Consider the following 21,050-nt stretch of genomic DNA (forward strand, 5'->3'; position numbering starts at 1 on the left):
TAAATAAGTAATAAAGTATAATAATGTAATAAAGTACATGATACAAAGGTCAAAGTGTACAATAAGGTATATAATGAAGGTGTAGTATTGTTTCCCAAATAAATTATCTTTAAGGTCATATCAAGCTCTAAAATTATAGATATAAAATAATCCTGTTAGCCTTTTGAGGACATGTAGTATATTAACCTTGAATCATTGAAATATTTTGCTGATCACTTCAGGTATGTTATTATGAAATTAGCTTTGATCCCCTGTACTTAAAGCTCAGACGTTGGCTACATTAGTTCTAAAGTTGAGTCCTGTGTATTTTCAAGTATCTGTTTTACAATAAGATGATGTTTTGTATTTTAAACTATTTCTCTCCCTTTTTTTTTATAGCTACCTATACTACAGAAACATGGAATAACTCATATAATATGTATAAGACAAAATATTGAAGCAAACTTTATTAAACCCAACTTTCAACAATTATTTAGGTAAGAATTGTTGCTATAATTTATAAAAATGTTAAGGGTAGCAAACATGTAATGTTTTTATTTCAAGTTGATTTTATTATATTGGATTTTTCTCCTGTATATATATGTTTTATAAAGATGGGTCATACAGTACATCATTTAAAGAATAAACTTCCTTTAAAATATTTTTAAAAAGTAATTCATGCACAGAATGTGGAATTCTAAATGTTCAAAAACATGTATACTGAAAAGTAGGTTTCCCTGTTTCTGTCCCCTAGATACTCAATTCTCCTCCCTGCAGGTATCCGTTGTTTTTGAGTATGTTTCCAGAGGTATGTTACATATATAAACATATTCTTACAGATCAAGTTAGCCTTTTTTAAAAATTACGTATTTTGGAGATTGCTTCATATTATTTCTTAGCTGCATTCTTCTTTTTTTTTTCCCCCCACACTGCACAGCTTGCAGGATCTCAGTTCCCTGACCAGTGAAAGCCCAGAATCCTAACCACAAGGCTACCAGGGAACTCCCGCATTATTCTTTTTAAGTTGCACAGTAATCCATTGTATTACTGTACTAAAATTTATTCAACCGATCTCCTCTTGTTGGACATTTAGATTGTTTCCAGACTTTTGCTAATGTAGTGAGTATCCCTGTATATATCATTTAATTCATATGTGAATATATCAGTAGGATAAATTTGTAGAGGTGGAATTGCTGGATTAAAGAACGTAAGCATTTAAATTTTAATAGATGTTACAAATTGCCCTCCAGTGAGTTGTATCAGTTTACATTCCCACTGTGAAGTAAATGAGAGGGACTCTTTCCTTGGTATCTCTCTAAGACAAAATTATAAAACAATTTTTCCCAATCTCCTGGAGTAAAAAAGGTGTCTTGTGTAGTTTTAATTTGCCTTTCTCATTTATCTTAAAATGATGAGGTTGAGCATCTGATGGTTTTTAATGTTCTTTGTTTTAGCTTCATTTAAAAAAATAAAGCATATATTACACATGATACAAAGGCCAAAGGGTCAAAAAGGTATATAAGGAAAATGTTTCTTTCTTCCCCTAAACCCAGCTATCTAGTCTATCTTTAGCTAGGAGGCAGCTACTATTAACTCTTTTTTTGATATCATTCTAGAAATATTTGTATAAAAGCACATATGTTAAAACTGTTTTAATGTTCTGCTTTATTGTTTGTAAAAATGAAAGCAACCTGAATGTCCATCAGTATAAGAGACTATAAAATATATTGTGTGAATACACAATAGAATACTGTAACCATGAAAAAGAATGAAATATTTCTATGTGTGCTCATATGGACTAATCTTCAAGATTTATTCAATGAAAACAGCAAGGTGCAGAGCCATGTGTTTAAAAATATATGCAGTACATTAGGTATATATTCTTGTATATGCATAGAAAATTTCTGGACTGACAGACTAGAAACTTGACAGTAGTTACTTCTGAGAAGGGAAATTTAGGGTCTGGGATGGTAGAGAGACCTAGGTTTCATTGCAGATGTCTTTATACTGTTAGAATTTTTTACTGTGTGTACACATTTTTCAGTTAATAAAAACTAGTTTTAAAAAGGGAATATCTGTAATCTAAAATAAAATAGATCAAATTTTTTCTAATTGCAAAAGAAATACTTGTTCTTTATAGATATGTTGGAAAATACAGAATGACACCAAGAAAAATATTTAAAAAATCATCCATAAATCCACAACCCAGAGGAACATAACTTTAACATTTTGGTATATTTCCTTCTAAACTTTCTCTACTGTATATGTGTATTATGTATACACACATATAGACTTGTGTATATTAAAGAAAATGAAAATGTTATATTTTAAAATGCCATACTATATAGCTTTCTAATTTGTATAGAATTTTTGTTTTTAGTGCCAAAATGTCCTGGATACAGCTTCTGTGTGATAAGTTGCTGCCACCAAAATGATCATTAAAGCAATATTGACTTTAAATTTTATAACTTAATTACTTAACTAAGTTGTGTTAATAAACAGGTGGTGTTGGATAGGTTAGAAATGGAAGTTTTTATTTTTTATTTTTGGCCGTACCACGCGGCTTGCGGGATCTTAGTTTCCTGACCAGGGTTCGAACCCAGGGCCCCAGCAGTGAAAGCACCGAGTCCTAACCACTGAACCACCAGGGAATTTCCAGAAATAGAAGTTTTTCACAAAATAAGGCTAGTGTTTTAAAATGACTTATTTTAAATGTTTTTGAAGGTGTAAAATTCCAGGACAGGTGGTCTTTTCTTGCTTGTTCTACTGAAGGTTAGTTCAAACAATGAATGTTTGACTCACGGCTCTGTCAGACTGCTGCCTTCTATTTTGGTTAGTTTCTTCTCTCTCAGACTTTGGGCTTCCTCTGAATTGTCCTCTCTAGGGTTGTGAGGAAAGGTGGCAGGGCCATCCAGAGAAAAATCTTTTAGTCCTAGGGAAGTTGGTAGAAATAGAAGAATAACAATAAGGAAAACAGGCAATTTTTGTCTTTATTTTCCAGGTCCACTCTGATCTAGAGGAAGGTTTCTTCCTACTTGTGATTTTTCTATTTTAAGCAGATAGATTTTTTTTTATACTAAGATATCAGAGAAATGTTAACTTGTTATTTAAGGCTTTAAATGCTATCTGTGCCTTCAAGCAGTATAAAATCTATGGCTCGGTTCTTGGGAATATGATATTTTGAAAGTTGTTTTGCATTATTTTCATGGTTGCCAAAAAATTTTCATATTTTTTATATATGAAGAGAGTTTTATCTGAAAATGTGCTTATCACAAAATATTCTATTTTCAGATATTTAGTCTTGGATATTGCAGATAATCCAGTTGAAAATATAATACGTTTTTTCCCCATGGTAGGTATCAATATTTTAATATCATTTAAAATTTATTTATGATTTGACCTCTTAATTGTGGTTCTAAAACTTAATGAAACATGATTTTCTCCTGTACTGCTTTTACTTTGTTATGTCTGAAAATTGTGGGATTATATTTTTTTAAAAATTTATTATTTTTAAAACTTTTTTATGATCTCCAAATATTTGAGAAATCACACTTCAAATTTCTTAAATTCAAACTAATATTTAAACTTGTAATAGTTGTATTTGTAGCATTTTGGAGATTTTTGACATAAGGTAATTTTTATTCATATAAATAATCAGGAAATTATTTTCAATATGTTTCACTGTATGTATGTATGTATTTTATGCTTATGTTACTCCACATGTTTTATTATAACACATTGTCTTTTGCCTTCAGACTAAAGAATTTATTGATGGGAGCTTACAAAGTGGAGGTAAATAATATTCCTTTACTTAGCTTATGTTTATTTTTAGGAGATTATTTATGATAGTTAATTTTTTAGTTAGTATTCTTCTTAATTACAACTTTCATATTCTGCATTTATGTCTTCCCAAATTTGTATTTTCCCAACTTTCTGTTTCATTTGGATAGGCTTTCTTAAATATCTCTATAGAACTATTTTTCATGTTCTGGGTCAGCTTTAAATCTCTTTAACCTAAAAGTCTACTGTAATCTCCACACAGTTAATATAAATAAATTCAAGGATTTGAAAATTAATAAGTATCCAAGTTGTACATATAAAATACACAAAATGTTTAAGAAAAGATTTATTTTATTGTAGTATGATACATAGTTTTAATATATTTTAGCTGCTGAATCAGGTATCTTTCTATCAGAATAACTATTTCTTGTTTTTCAGGAAAAGTTCTTGTCCATGGGAATGCAGGGATCTCCAGGAGGTATGAAGTTAGAGATAATCTTTCTTTCTCTTGCATTTAATTAATGAGTTGTGTTTTCTGTTTTTTTCTAAAAATTTTTTCCCCCTCTTCAGTGCTGCCTTTGTTATTGCATACATTATGGAAACATTTGGAATGAAGTACAGGTAAGAAAGTACTCTGAAACCTAGCCACAATTTAGATTCTCATTAAAATAAAGCTTAATGGAGACGGTTTAGGAGCTTTAAGTTAATAATCTCCTGATTTTGTCATCTAGTCATGTTTGATTAAGCAGGCCCTTTTATCCCATGGTTAAGTCGCTTAATCCTTGTAGCGTGTCTACCTTGTATAGATCCACTTAGGCTAATGTTTGTTATTTTATGGAGCTAGTGCAACTCTTGTTATTTTAAAAACCAAAGATAATTATAGTTGGAATAACCCATGGAAAACTGCTTGCTTACTACTAGGGAATTGGTTAATCTGAGTTTAAAAACTCTTAGACAAAGATGTAATTGCTTGCTTTGTTTAAAAGATTAATTTATTATGTTTTCCTTTAACAGTAGTTGGGTGAAAAATTACCTAAGAATTGTTTTAGTGTCTGTTCACAATCCATTGTTTGTCTTATCCAAAATCATCTTTTCCAAGCATATTGCATAGACAAAAGAGAGAGAGAGAGACAGGCTGATGAGCTTTTCACCCTACAACAAACCAAAAAAGCTGGCCAATGCACAGTATTTTCTTTCTTAGTGTGTCTTGTACAAGTTAGAAATCTGTTGTAATCATTGATACCGCCTTCTCTTTCACTCCTCATGTCCCAAACTGATCCTTTACCAAATCCTGTCTGTTTTTTGTCCTAAAATATTCCTTGAATCTGGCTCTTTCTCTTTATCATTATTTAATCTCCCTAATCCAAGCTCTAGTCATGTTTCCTTTGGACTCTTCCAGTAGTCACCTTCTTAGTGGTCTCATGTTTTCTTTCCTTCTCTAGTCTGTTCTGTTCTCCATACCACAGTGAGAATGATTTTCTCAAAAGATAAATCTGATCATATGTTACCTTACCCTAAAAAGCTTTCAAATGTTTCTGATCCTTAATAATTCTTAACATGGCCAATGAAACTTCACATGATATGCCCCTATCAATCTCTGCATTCTAATGCTGTGTTCCCAATTAACCCTCTCCATTTGAGCTATGTTCAGCATTGGATCCACATGCCTCACATATAGTAGACATTCAAATGCTTTAGTTTTTTTTTTTTCCAAGTTATCTTTAATTAATTAATTTATTTATTTATTTATTTTTGGCTGCATTGGGTCTTTGCTGCACGTGGGCTTTCTCTAGTTGCGGCGAGCGGGGGCTACTCTTCGTTCCAGTGTGTGGGCTTCTCATTGCAGTGGCTTCTCTTGTTGCGGAGCACGGACTCTAGGCGCATGGGCTTCAGTAGTTGTGGCGCATGGACTTAGTTGCTCCACAGCATGTGGGATCTTCCCGGACCAGGGATGGAACCCGTGTCCCCTGCACTGGCAGGCAGATTCTTAACCACTGTGCCACCAGGGAAGTCCCAAATGCTTTAGTTTATTTGGTATTTTTTATCTTAAAATTATAATGGAAAAGTTTGCTTAAAAGTGTTAATTCTTAAATATTATTTGAATACAAATGCTTTTATTTAACTGAAAATGAGTAATATGTGCTAGATTTTGTTTTATATATTCTCTTTATTATTTGGTGATGTGTCAGTAATAATATTAATAGTGAAAATAACTTCCATTTATTGGGTTTTTGCCATGTGCCAGATACTATTCTAGGCACTTTTATCTCAACAACACACGGAAGTCCCTATACTTCTCATTTATTAACCAGTAATAATATCTGAGCATGTACTGTGTGACAGATGCTGTACACGATGTGTTATACTTATTATTTTCCATCTTTACAGTAGTGCTCCAAGATAGGAATTATTATAATGCCTAATTTACAGATGAGAAAAATAAAGCTTAGAGAAGCTGAGAAGTGTCCCCTAGGACACACAGCTGGGAAGCAAACGAATTGTGATACTTAGTCTGACCATGCTTTCAGTTTTTCCACTACAATTCACTATCTCTCTGTAGTACAAGCTGTATGATTATGATTTTCTATTTTAGGTAAATTGTTAGGTAAGTTCCTATTTTAGATAAATTCTGGAAAAATTGAGATTAATTCATGAAATAATATTATCGCCTTAGTTTTCTTTTTTTGTTTTCAGAGATGCATTTGCTTACGTTCAAGAAAGAAGATTTTGTATTAATCCTAACGCTGGATTTGTCCATCAGCTTCAGGTAACTTCTCTCTTCTTCCTCTTTAAGGCAGTCAGAAAGTAGGATAATTAAAATCTTATGTTCATGTAATTTAGTTGTAGTATTTACTTTGTAAATACTTAAAAATTGCCATAATCTGATTAATTTGATTCTTTGTTCAAGTTTACATCTGTATTTAAAATTATCAATATTTTCTTAAAAGCTACCATTAACAAGAAAAAAAGAGTTAAAGGCACATTTTTCAACCTAAAGTAAAATAATTGATGTTAGAAATGTCTTCAATTACTTCTTTATTTTAATCACACATACAGAGCATAAGAGAGTTTTGATTCTAAATGTATTACATATAGCAGCCTTTTCTGTTTTATATGCTTTATCTTTTCCATATTCTTTCACATTTGATGATGCCTAGAAGATGCAGTAAAAAGACAGTAAAGTAAACCTGTGAATTTATCTGATTAATTTATTTAATTTTTTTCCAAGAAGGAAAATCATAGGTGAAGAATGTGCTCTGGCTGATTCCATCCAGTTATGCAGGAATAAATCTCACATTGAGACATCAAGAGCACTACAAAATGGGTTGTCTCAGTTACCAAACTTTAAATCTTACTTCATTTTTATTTTTAATTCACTTTTAGTTTTTACTTCATTTAAAAGAGAAAAAAATACTTACGGTTAAAAAAATAAAAATTCAATAATGCCTAAGAAGAATACTTGAAAAGTAAGTCTCCTTAATAGTATATCTTGAAGATCATATATAGCTCTACCTGCATAATATTTTTATGTGTATATGTACATAGATGTATGTATGTATCACAGTTATATAAGACCAGTTGCTTATACATGGACCTTTAGATTGTTTCCAGCCTTTCACGATTTTAAACAACATGGGAAAGAATATCCTGGTAGGTACATCTTTGTTTACATGTGTGAATGCACCTGTATGATAATTGATCAGAGTAGAATTGCTGGGTCAGAGGGCATTTGAAATTTGATGTTGCCAAATTGCCTCTAAAAAGGCTTCAGGAAACAAGGGGTACCTGTTTACCCATACCTAATCAATACCAATAGTGAAAGTGTTTTATGCAACTTCTTGATCATTGTTATCATGGTGGTAAAAGTGACAACTCCTTATGATTTGCCTATTTTTCTATTAGGTTGTTGGTCTTTTTCTCATTGGCTTGTAAGGACTCTGTATATTAAGAAAATCTATCTTTATCCAACTGATTGGAAATGCCATTTTTATTATATACCAAATTCTGATCTATACTTGAGTCTGTTTCTGACCTTGTATTTTGTTCCATTGATCTGCTTATTGCTGCACTTGTATCAAACAGTTTTAAATACTATAATATTATGTAAGTAATTTATATTACTTATATCAAGTAATTTAATCAAGATCCCCTCATTAATGTTTTTTCTGGAATTTTCCTGGCATGTTCTTAACACTTATTTTTTGGTGTGACCTTTACTGGAAAGAGTCCTGTAGTTGTTTTTAATAACATTATCTCTACATTCACAGTTCAGAAGGAATTGACACCTTTAAATTTTTCTCAGTATGTTCCTCTCTAAGAGTATGTTCCATTTATTCAAGTCAATTTCTATGTCTTTTAGTGTTTTAAAGTTTTCTTTATATAGAATATATGCATTTCTTATGAAATTTATTCCTATTTTCTTTTATTCCCATTATAAATAAAATGTTTTTTTCCTCCAGTATGTTTTCTAATTGCTTACTTGTATATAGGAAAGCTATTGATTTTTGTTGTTTTCAGTTGGCAACCTTATTAAACTCTAAACAATTCTGAAAAATTTTCTAGTTGATTGTCTTAGATTTTCATCTCCAAATCATAATAATTTTGCAACTTTTCTAATTTTTTTTTTCTTTCTCATTGGATGGTCATTGTATCAGAATCATGATAAGTAATAGTGGTATAGTACTTGTACTTTATTCTTGATTTCAATGTCAGTGCTTCTAGTATTGCACTGTGTGTGTGTGTGTGTATGTATGTATGTATGTATGTATGTATGTATGTATTCATCTGTGCCTATGTAAAGAGATTTTACCAGGAATAGATGTTGATTTTTAGCTTAAAAAAATTTTTTTTTATGAAATGACTGTAGTTTTACTCCTTTAAGCCATTAATATGGTGAGTTGAATTATTGGATCACATTATGCTAGATTTCTTAATTTTGAATCATCATTTTGGTTCACAAATGGATCTCACTTGGTTATGGTAGACTATGTTCCGTGAATGTGTTGCTAGATTCTATTTGTCAGTATTTTTTTTAAGATTTTGGAATTAGTTGAATAAGTGATATTGGTTTGTAATTTTTTTCTATACTACCCTCTTCTGGTTTGGGTGTTTATCACGTGATTCTCATTTTTAAAATGGAAACTTGCTTTCTCTTTATGTGCTCTAGAACAATGTAAATTAGATTGGAGTTACGGGCTTCTTGGTGTTCTGATATGTGGTACCTGTGAAATCATTGGACCTTGATTTTTTAATTTAATTCAGTTATTCATTATTTCATTCATTTGTATATTTTGAGGGTGGACCAATTCTTGGACAGCTTTTCTTCGTTTGGTAGGTTAAGTCTGATTTTCATATACTCCTCAGGTCACTTTGGATGGTTTCATAATCTCCTATATAATCATTCATTTCATAGGATTTGAGATAAAATTGAGGAAAATATTTTTCCATTCTTTTTTCTAATTTTGTGTATCTGTGCTTTCTTTTTTCCTTGATCTGGTTAGTTTATATAAATTTTCTGTATTTGAATTTCTGCTTGCTTTCTGCTTTCCTTAGGTTTTTGTTGTTTGTGCTGCTGCTGCTGTTATTCTTTAGTGAATTTCCTGAGTTGAAAGCTTAGTTTTTCATTCTTTCAGGAATTCAAGACCATGAATTATCCTCTTAGCCTTGCTTTAGCCATATTCTACATATCGTACATAGATTCTGCTATGCAATATTTTTATTATTGTTATAGCTTGATATTCTGTGATTTCACTTTTGATTTTATTTTTTACTTAACATTTGTTTGAGAGTTTTTTTTTTTTAAAAACTAACTATATAGGTGACAAGGTTTATTTTCTATTTTTGTTCATTTCTAATACTATTTACTTCTTGAATTTTTTAATGTTTTCTTCGTGGCCTAATATACAGTTGTTATTATGACTGTCTCCTGGGCACTTGAAAAGAAGATGTATTCTCTGTTTTCAGGGCATAAAGCTCAATATACAGTCGTCCCTCAGTATCCGTGGGGGATTGGTTTCAGGACACCCCCCTCCCCCTGCCGCCCCGTGAATTCCAAATCTTATATAAAATGGCATAGTCCAGTCAGTCCTCTGTTTCTGTGGGTTCTGCATCCGTGCATAGAGGGCTGATAGTATTTGTTCGCTTCGTCTGTCTTGGGCTGAGAGGTGAATTGAAACTCCTTTATTATGTTTCTGTTTATTTTTTCTTTAGTTCTTCTAGTTTCTTTGCCAATTTTGGTACTGTGTTATTTGGTAGGTAAAATTCAAGTTACGTCTTCATTGTAGTTATATATTTATTATTCCTTCATTCAATTATTTTACTTTGAAATTAACCTTGTGTAATATTGTTTGCATTTGCCTTGTGAGTTTCTTCATTCCTTTTCTTCCACCTTTCTAAATCACTTTGTTTTAGATGCATTTCCTATATATGGTCTATGGCTGGATTTTGCTATTTGATTTATCACTATTTTTCTTTAATAGGTGAATTTATCCCACTTTCTTGCACTAAAAATGATATATACTTTTGTCTCTCCTTTTATTTCATGTCACGCTTTCTCTTTTAAGTGCATCTTTTTTAAACTTTTCACTATAAAGTTTATGAATTCTTTTATGTTTGTATTCTTTTGATAATTTTTAAATTTATTGTTTTTAGTTCTAATGGGCACAATTGTAACTTTATAGTATATACATATGTTTCTTGAGTTACCACTTTTAAATAACTATCAGTTGATTTCCACTATAAAAGATAAAAATTTATATACCTCTACTTCTTTCCTCCTTCCCCTCCACTACCTGCTTTGTTATTAGTCTTAGTTCTTCTAGGAGTTACCTCTTATACCTTTAAAAATATTTAAATATTATACCTCTTGTTACTTAGCAATATAAGATCATCTACTTAAACTACCTCCTGTTATATGTCCTGCCATCTCCTTTTTTTAAAAAAAAGATTATACTTTTTCTACATTGTTACAGATTATAATATTTATATTCTATCCTATAACCGCATGTTCTAGTTGTTCATCCTTAGTTCTACATTTAAATAGGATTCTAGCTTCTTTATTCAACTACTGGAGTTTGTCTTTGAGCATTATTTTCAAGAAGAGTTCTTGGAAACTATATTCCGTAAGTCCTGGCATTTTGGAAAATATTTTTCTGTTGCTCTTATGTTTGAATGACAATTGGCTAGATAAAAATTTTTTGTTTAATACTTTTTCCCTTATGGGTTTGCACACAGACCTGACATTGAATATTGCTCCAGAGAAGTCTGAGGGGAGCCTAATTTAAAAAATTTTTCCCCCTTAAAAGACTTGATTGGGAGGAGGAGGTGTTGTCTGGATGAACATAGGATGCTTTATCAAGGTATATCTTGTTGATTGTTCTATATTAACTTCTCAGTCTTAGTATGCCCTTAGCACTTACAGATTCACACCTTCCCTTATTTCAGAAAGTTTTCTTCTACTATGTATTTGGCTTCTGTTTTTGTTGTTCTGTTTCATTTGCCTGGCTTTTTCTCCCAGAGACATATTTTATATTGGTTCCCTTTTTCTTCCATATCTGCCATTTTCTCTGTAATTATTTTCAACTTTGTTCTTTTCTCTTTTGGCTTGATTTTTCTCAAGCTTTTCTTCCCTTTCCCATACTTCATTGTTTCATCAAATGTTCATTTGGCATTGTTCTAGGCAATGGCAGTAAAGCAGAGAACAAAATAGAAATCTCTGACCTCATGAAACTTATTCTAATGAGAGAATTAAACAGTAAACAAAGTGAAATGTAGTAGGTCAGATGGTAATGGGTCACAGAGAAAAATAAGGGAGAGAGAAATAAGGCCACATAAGGAGATGCGACATGAATTGCATTTTTAAATGGTGATCAGAAAAGGCCTTATTGCAAAAATGATATTTGAGCAGAGACCTGGAGAAATTAGGAGAACAAGCTGTGCTGATATTGGGGGGAAGGCATTCTAGGTAGCAGGAATATACGTGCAAGTGCCTTGAAATGGGAGTATGCATAGTATTTTCGAGAAGTGCAAGAAGGTCAGTGTGGCTGCAACAGAGTAAGCAAATAACGGTAGGAGATTAAAGCTGGGAGGTAAGGGGCCACATGACAGACGTTTATAGGCCATTATAAGTAAGGCCTTTGGCTTTTATTTTAAGTGAAGGAACAACTTCAGATTGCCTGCTGCTGTGTTGAATATAGTATACTGTGTATATACTGTAGGGGTTGTTGGGGTTTGGGCAGAAGCAAGTGCTTGAGTTAAGAGGCTGTTGCAGTGATGGAGTCAGGAGAGTGCTGGTTTGAATCAAAGTGGTTGCAGGGGGAGAGGTGAGAAGAGATCAGATGCTGGATTTATTTGACAGTAGAGCTGATGGAATTTGCTGATGGATTGGATGTGAAGAGAGATAGGGATGAATTTAAGCCTTGTAGCCTGAACACTGGAAGAGGAACTGCTACTTGCTTGTATGGGAGAAACTGCATGAAATTGGAAGGGAGTAAAATCAAGAATCGGTTTTGGTCATGTTAAGGTTGAGAGAGCTATTAGATAGTGGGCAGGTATACATATAAGCCTGGATTTCATGAGAAAGAACTGTATTTCTAGGGGTTATCAATATATAGATGCTATTGAAAGCTTTGAAACTGGATGAGATCTCTAGAGAAGTGAATGCGGATAGAGAAGGATTTCAAAAACAGAACCTTAATTTATTCCCAGCATGTAGAGATTGTGGAGATGGGGAATCAGCAGAGGAGGCTGAAAAGAGTGGCCAGTGAGTTGGGAAGAAAATCAGGATGGTCTGGTGTTTGGGAAGTCAAGTGAAGAAGGTGTTAGAAGAGTGGGGAATGACCCTCCGTTTCAAAGATTGATAATAGGTTAAATAAGATAAGGGCTGAGAATTGACATTAGGTTAGGAACATGATGTCATTGGTGCCCTTGACAATTTTTGTGGAGGGGGGAAGATAAGCAATAATTGCTCAGAGTTGAAAGGAAAATGGGAAGAGAGGAATGTGAACAGCAAGAATAGATAATTCCAGGAATTATGCTTAGAAGGGGAAAACAGAAATGAAACAGTAGTTGGAGGGGAAACTAGGATTAAGAGGGGCGTTCTGTTTGTTTTCTGAAATGGTAGGAAATGGCATAGTCATCTCTTTTATTGTCCTATTTCTTCCATGAATCCTTTTATCTCTTCTTTGAACTCGTTTCAGAAATGCCGTATTCTCATCGATTTCATGGGGAATTATAATTTTCACCTGCTCCATGGTGTAATTTTCATGCAGTGTTCTTTATATATAGACTTTTGGTTATAATGTTGCTTTTCTTTCCCTTGCAAACATCTTTACATAAGACGTACATTGGTTCCTTTTTGATATTGGTCATCTTTGAACTGGAGACATTCTTCTTAGGTAAGCTATTTGCCCAACAATAAAGTTGTGGGAAAGGGACCAGGAGAGTGGTGGAGAAAGGTAGGCAGCTTAAATTTTCCCAGTTGTCTTGGAAGACTTTCTCACCAACACTTTTCTCCAGTGTTATGACTCTACTTAGCGAGTGGGAAAAAAAAGAGCCCCTTTTGTCACAGGTTCTTCTTGTTTAGATTGATAAACACTGCATGCACATTAGAATCACCTGGGGAACGTTATCCATACCAGTTAAATGAGAATCTCTGGTGGGGGGAGGAGAGGAGCTGACTATATACCTACAGGTTTTAAGGCACCTCAGGTAATTCTCAGGTATAGCCAGGCTTGAGAATCAATGGTTTAGCCTTTACTTTCAGCTGACCAAGATCAGCCGATGCTTGGCAACATGCAACCCAGTTTCTCCTACACATCGCTTGCGTCTTGCAGAAATGCCAGGTGTGGATGTTCACGTTTTCCTTAATATGCCCTTCCTCCTGCCACAGCCCACGCACACTTCCTGGCTGTATCATACTAGGCAACGGCTTGTTAGGTTTGTCAGCTGTACCCATTCTGTCTGATATCCGCAGTCAGGCGTCTTTTGTGCATAGCTTAGTCTGGTTCCATTTTTTTAAAAATGTTATTGTGAAATATAATACACATATATAAAAATGCATAAAGTGCGAATAAACATCCATGTAACTGCCATCCAGGTGACGAATTGAATGTTTGCCAGAATCCCAAAAGCCCTCTTGAGGCCTCTTTCTAATCATAATTCTCTTTTTCCCATCATAAAGGTAGCCAGTATCCTGACTTATTTGATAATTAATTCCTTACTTTTCTCTTCATTCTTCTCATATTCAGGGTTATGGATGTTTCCTAGTTTCTTCGAATAAGGAGTTCTCTATTTCTTGTTTTCAGAAAGGGGAGAGGGATAGGAATGCCTTTATTACTCCATCTTTAACTGGAAGTAGAGGACTATTGATTTTAAGGAATTAGAACCAAATATATACTTGAATCAATTAAATGCCTTATATTAATCTGATTTTTTAAAATGTTTTATTTCTTTTTATTCTTATAATCATTCTTTGAGATTGCCAGTTTGGGTTTTGGGGGTATGTATGTGTTTTAACAGATGAAGTGAGAGATCATATAGCTAGCTTATGCCGGGTGGCAGAGCATACATACTGACTGGCAGTTCAGTGTGCAGTGCCATAGTGCAAGCTATTTGCTTGACTTGATTTATAGTCTCATCAATAAATGTGAAATTATAAGATAGGAATTGTAAGCCTTTCTTTTACAGCAATATGGCACCAGAGTTTTCAATATAAACTAAGAATACCAATAATGTATGCATTAACCACTTTTAAAATTTTGTTTTGTTTTGGGTATCCAAGAATTTAAATGTATATTCAGGTTAATTAAAATCTTTCCTAGGAATATGAAGCCATCTACCTAGCGAAATTAACAATACAGATGATGTCGCCACTTCAGATAGAAAGGTCGTTATCTGTTCATTCTGGCACCACAGGTAAGGATTTTTTCATTTTGGAGAAATTTGGGAAGAAAGATGATGGTAGTGAAGAATAGAAGAGAAGAAGCATCTTTTGCTCATTAACAGGTTACACTGAACAATTTTGATTGTTTAGAAAATTTTTGGATGGACTATTGAATTAAAATAATTTCAAATTTTAACTTTGTAATTAAATATGTATTGAGCTTCTGTGTGTACACCACTAGTTAATTAGAACGTGTTGGTTGGAAGATCAGATTTCTACTTTGTTGAGTTTTAAATCTTTAAGTAGTATAACTGTGTTGCAAAGATTAAAATAATAAGAGGGGTCTGGAGATGAGGCCCTAAATACACTTAGGTGGTCTTATTAAAAATGAAAGGTGGTTAGTAAGTAAAAGCAGGGTGACTAAATGTAAGCTACCTCAGTTTTTCTCTTGCCGTAAGTATTTGAATCCTTTCTCCTTTCCCTATTGCAGTGTCCCCTCCCCCATTTTAAAAGTTAATGATCCAGGCATGCTCTCAAAATCCTAACTTTTGCCATCCTCTCCAAGACCTTGCTACCCTTTTTTGTCTCCTTTCTTTTTATTAGAGCATTCATGGAATTTTTTTAGTTTATGGTTTTTCTCTCCCAGAGTTCCTTTCAGTCTTATTTGAACCTACAACCTTGTAAGTTAGGAGAAACAGGTTACGTACCTGGTTAGTGTTGGACCTGGAAATTTAACACTGGTGATCTGCTCCACAAGTCCAGCACTATATTGTACTTCCTTAGTGATAATACTATATACCCATCCTTCAGGCTCAACTTCCCAGTTGTCATTGACTCTTTGCAACTTCTATCTAATCATTTTCCAAAATGGGATGGTCTGTTTCCTCAGTACCTAGAATTCCCTCCCTCTTTTATAGTACCCTTCATTTCGGTCATGTTCAGGTCCATATTGGCCTCCTATTCCAACTCTTGTTACTTGGTCTGTTCTGTACATTGTGGCCAGACTTATTTTCATGAAAGATAGTTGTAATAGTGATATTCTTCCTGTGTAAAAGTCTTCATTGGCATAATTTTTTAAAAATATTTATTTATTTATTTGGTTGCACCAGGTTGTAGTTGCAGCAGGTGGGCTCCTTAGTTGCGGCTCACGGGCTCCTTAGTTGTGGCGTGCGAACTCTTAGTTACGGCATGCATGTGGGATCTAGTTCCCTGACCAGGGATCGAACCCGGGCCCCCTGCATTGGGAGTGTGGAGTCTTAACCACTGGACCACCAGGGAGGTCCCCATTGGCATCATTTCTACTGAAGAAAACACATCATAGGTAGTAATTAAAGGCCCTTTTGATCTTTATTTGTATCTCTCACTGTACCTCTATATATGCACTCCAGAAAATGGGACTACTAATGGTTTCCTGTGCGTGTCTTCTATTCTCCACCTAGAAAGCATCACCTTCAGTCTCTCTGTCCATAAAAACTTGGTTCAGATGTCATTGCCTCAAGAAAACATGATGATTAACTTACTCTTCCTCTAATCTCTAGTTATTCAAAACTGCCATAGAGCTTTATCTGTACCTCCTCACTTCCTGCCTTGTATTAGTTACCTATGTCTCTTACCTCCCTTCCTAGAATGCAGGTGCAACACTGCATCTGAAACTGTTATAACCACTGTATTTAGACTTATGGCTAGCATATTTTCTTCTCTATTCCATCAATACTATATTTCTATCCTTAATTTTAATCTTACAGTGAAACATTAGTTTTCTGTTGGAATCCACCCTCTGTATTATTACCATGATTTAGCACAACCTTTAGGGCATAAGTTTAAGGTAATGCGACTGTTAGGCAGATAACACAGCAAACCCTCTACCAGTTCAGTTGTTCCCTAAAGTTCTCCTCCATTGAGACTCAAAATTTCTTGATTATAACTGTTGAGCATATGGGGATAGCTCTGATTCTGTGTGGGAAATTTCTGTACTAACAGACTCTGATGTGAAGAGTAGATAAAAGAAAATCTCTTATCTGCTACATGCTTCCTTTCTCCCAACTCTAGACTTGTTGGTAATAAAATCACAGTTTCAGTGAAAAAAATATTTTTGGCAGCATCTGTGGAAGCAAAAGGATAATTACATCTACAAAATAAAATTGTACAAATGTACAGTGTCCTAAGTCACATGTTTATGGAGCCTAAAAAACAAACTCAGTAACCAATTATGAACCGTTATCCCTTTAAAAATTCTATTTTCAAACTATTTTAAAAATTAATGTTCATTATATAAAATACCTTAATACTTAATTCTTAAGAGGGAAAATGTCATGAAGATATAAAGTTCTTTGGGTAGTTTATAACAAAAGAATTTACAACAGTTTACTAAAAATTCAGTCATAGAATTTTCATAGTCATATATATGGTAACACTTCATGAAAAATGAAGCTTTTGCTAGTTGTAACATTCTAATGAATGAATTTATTTAAGTTCCCATTATATGTTATGTTCATGCAATAACTTTTAGGCAGTTTGAAGAGAACACATGAAGAAGAAGATGATTTTGGAAACATGCAAGTGGCGACTGCGCAGAATGGCTGATTCAAGAGCAACAGTATAGAGGATGTGAATTTCTATTTGGGAAGGAGAAAATACTACAGACAGTAATAATGTAAAATGGTAAAAACACAAGTAGTTTCTTTTCAATTATATGTTGCTTCCAGACGTGTTTCTCTGCGACTTGTTGAGCAACATTTTAAGATGTCGGACTTCTGCAATAGATGGCACTGATGGTTTTATTCTTTTTTTTTTTTTTTTTTTTTAATTCTTTACAGTTTTATTATAAACCAAGAATTTTGGACTTGCAAAGAGGTATTATTGCAATAATGCACTTTTCATACTTGAAATTTATTTGTATGATATAAAGTTGTTACTTTAAACAAAATGCAAGTTAGGGGGACTTGTTTATAAAATCTGGGTAATTTATAACAAAAGAATTTCCTAAAGTTTGCAAAAATTCATTTTGTGTTCTACGTATTACATTTTAAAAATAATTTTACAGTTCAGTTTTATGATGGAGCCTCTTACAGAAACATTAACAAATGCGGGAATCTGCCACATTTCTTTTTTAATATACTTCAGTAGCTTAATTATCTTTTAATTTTTTTAAACTTCTTGATCCCATCTTAATAATCTTTAAATCATGACATTAGCCAACTGTCCTTACTTTAACATGATCCAAGTATTGCTTCTTTTCCTACTACCTTCCTAATTTTATCCTATAGAAAAAAAAAAGTTTAATGAACAAAAGAAAATGTTTCGCTTTATAATACCAGATGCTCAAAAACAAGGAGAGTTTTAAACTCAAGTGACTTTCCTTTAGCATTCTTAAAAGCCAGATGTTGTGTTTGTTCTTTTGAGTTGTGTAGCCTGTTTTTTCTTTGTCCAAAATGGTTCTAAATAGAATATAATAAACCAGTGTAGCACTATTTTTTTCCTAAACAAAGCCCAAAAAAGAAAAGTGCCTTGCCTCGTTAGAAAATATAAAAAATAAATCCTCATGTCCTCTAAATTAGTATGTAGAACAGTGAAAAGTTTTGAACATTTTTCTGTAATTTTTTTTTAAACCATAAATTAGTTCAAACTGAAAGTCTTAAGGATTGAAGAAACCTTAGTAAATTATTTGGAATATGGAGCATTTACTCCATTTTTATGTTGTCTTAATGATTCTGTGAGATTGTTCTGGCTCAGACAAATGCTTTTCTTTGAGGATACATTTATTGGGGAAAAGTGATTGTGTGGGAGACTTCAGTGTATTATAAATTAGTGTTGTAATCAGTTCTTGGCATTGCGTTAATCCAAATTTCCCCCATAATTTGCATTAGCAAAGTCACTTTATGGATCCTAGGTTCTCCATGTTTTTATTTATACATATAAAAATTGTTCTAAGAAAAACATTTTTGCTATTTTAAGTATGATGTTGGGGAGGAAAGGAGTGTTTTTAACTTTTTATAGTTGGTGATTTAGGGTAGCACAAACAAAACTCCTTTGTATCTCCCTTTTCTCAGTCCTCTCTTGAGGTGCTTTACTGTTGGGACTTGTAAGGTAGGTAGCAAGTTACCTACTTCGCTTTCCTCCCTAACGTGTAATAATACAGTAAAAGCTTTTTTATCCAGCGTAGCAGGAGAGTGGCAGTGAATCAAAACTGCTTTGTTAATTCTGCTGCCCCAGGTGGTATTCCTCTTCTGATTTCCCTTCCCTTCCCTTCCCTATTTTACCACCCTAAAATAACAGCATATTGTCAATCCCATTGTAGTCTTGTATTCTGTTGTGTGATTAGGTCATTGGGTGTGGTGGTCTAGTATAGTCAAGATTTGCATTGAGTGTTCAGAAATCCCAGCTGGTGACGTGCCAGAAAATACAACTTTCCTGTATATAGATCACTATTGGTTAGGCCAGCAAAGATCTCTTTTGCAAACTAATAATCTGTGATGCTTCATTCCACAGAAACGGCTTAAAAGAATCTTCATAATAGTCCATTTAGGTTTTAAAAATGAGGCAGTTAAGATTTTCTAAATTAATTTCTTAAATACACATATCCTCTCTAGTAGTCTGGCCAAGAGTACAGGTTTGGTTATTAATTTACAGTTGGTAATTTTCCACTTTTTCTAACCACTGTAATTTTTATGTTGGCACTAAAGTGCCTGCCCAGCACTGTATATTAAAAGACTCTCACAAACACTAGAAAAAAGGACTGTCATCTTCTTGAGTACAAATTAATATGGACAAAAAGTTTATTCTTTCTATAAGAATACTGCAAGTTTGTTTTATCTTGGGTTCATTCTTCCACCCAGTGTTCAACTCGTTCTTCTGGTAGCTCTTCCTATTCTTCTGTTTGGTTCCATTTCTATAATTCCTCTGTCTCCACTCATGTTTTGTGATAGCTAACTACAGTACATTTAACCAATCCTGAATTATTTTCTAGAATATTTGAATAATGTATGAGTGACCCAGCACCCAATTTTAAACATTAAATATTAACCTGGGCACAGAATTTAAAATGATATTGCATCAAAACATAGGAGAACTGCTTTATTGTCCATTTTGAAAGTATGAAACTTGAATATTGAAAATATTCAAACTGGAATGGCAGTATTCTTACCTTGTAATTTCAGTCCATTGGTTCCTGTTAATTTCTTATCAGATGTTTAAACAGCAGTTACCTTTGTTTATTTGTATCTACTCTGTGGTGGAAGTATTAAACCATGATACCCTTTGCTACCAACTCTCAACCACCTAACTTTCAGAGCAGACTATTTGTTTTGGGAGGATTTTGTGCTTCATCTGAGTTTAGAAGTAATGTCAGAAAATGTTAAGCATGTCCTTTTAAAGAAAATATAAGGTTTATAATTATCTTATTACCATGGTAATTTAAATGAATTAGAAGTATTTAACTGCAATCTTGAATTATAAAGTTGGGGTGCATATATAGAGATATATATCAAAATCTCAACTTGATGTAAAGTAAATGAGCAGTTACCTGGCAGACTTTTTTTTTTTTTCAGATAACTGTTTAATCCATAATTCCATAACGAACTCAGCTTCACTTCAATATTTATTTTGTCCATTCATCAGTGCTCCAATAAGTAAATGATAGGAAACAGCTGAAAATTACTAAAAGATTTTATTTTTTTTTATGATTAGAAAAATAAGTTTCTAGGGTCTTTGAATGCTGGATTTTTTTTTTTGTCTTATCCATCCATGGCAGCTAAAAAAAAAAAAATAATCACTCAAAATATTCAGGTTTACATGCTAGCTCTCTCTCATAGGGAGTTGCCATACCTCACAGTTCAAAGTGTATTTTGTAGATCAGTAACATTATACTGACATGTAATTGCAATTTACTATGCAGCAAAAATGATTCAAAAAGAAAAATAACCTACAGTGTCTATTTACCTTTGTACAGACAATTGCTTAAGTTACTCTGCTTTTAACATCTGTACTTGGATCAAATGCTTATGTATGTATAGGAATGTCACAGTGCAAGATGCTGCTAGCTCAGGCACAAAGTATTAAAATTATTTTGTGAAGATTGGTGGTTGTATTAAAACTGGTGTGCCATTATACCTCAAAAAGATTGAAAAGCTCGTTTATACCGCTTATGCCTCAGAACCTCTTTACTTAGATTGTTGTCTTCTAGGTAAGAGTAACCCAGTTTTAGTCCCACACAGATTAAGAAGGATGAATGAACATTGGATATTGAGAAGCAGTTAAGAGTATTTTCTAAAACATTGTGGTCACACATAAAAATTATGGTCACTTCAGGGAAGGCCCAAGTTTCAGCTCAAGCATATTTTAAACAATTAATTGAACAAGTTTGGAGTTGAAAGTGAGGGAATTTGTGACTGAAGGAAAGGGTAAGGCCATC

At 33.2% G+C, this 21,050-nt stretch overlaps 1 protein-coding gene across 2 annotated transcripts in view; it reads left to right on the forward strand.

Moving 5' to 3' along the window:
* STYX (serine/threonine/tyrosine interacting protein) overlaps positions 1-20,714 on the forward strand; it is a 36,976-nt gene extending 16,262 nt beyond the window's left edge. The window contains exons 4-11 of one of the 2 annotated variants that reach the window (XM_007192864.2): positions 379-476; positions 3,271-3,331; positions 3,735-3,771; positions 4,198-4,237; positions 4,330-4,380; positions 6,454-6,526; positions 14,580-14,673; positions 17,151-20,714. In XM_007192864.2, the coding sequence (XP_007192926.1) occupies positions 379-476; positions 3,271-3,331; positions 3,735-3,771; positions 4,198-4,237; positions 4,330-4,380; positions 6,454-6,526; positions 14,580-14,673; positions 17,151-17,224 (528 nt within the window). In that variant the 3' untranslated portion in view covers positions 17,225-20,714. The remainder of the gene's footprint in view (positions 1-378; positions 477-3,270; positions 3,332-3,734; positions 3,772-4,197; positions 4,238-4,329; positions 4,381-6,453; positions 6,527-14,579; positions 14,674-17,150) is intronic. The other variant, XM_057542916.1, reaches the window with a different exon arrangement.
* Positions 20,715-21,050: the final 336 nt, after the last annotated feature.

Source organism: Balaenoptera acutorostrata, chromosome 3, assembly GCF_949987535.1.
Source record: "Balaenoptera acutorostrata chromosome 3, mBalAcu1.1, whole genome shotgun sequence".
NCBI lineage: Eukaryota > Metazoa > Chordata > Mammalia > Artiodactyla > Balaenopteridae > Balaenoptera > Balaenoptera acutorostrata.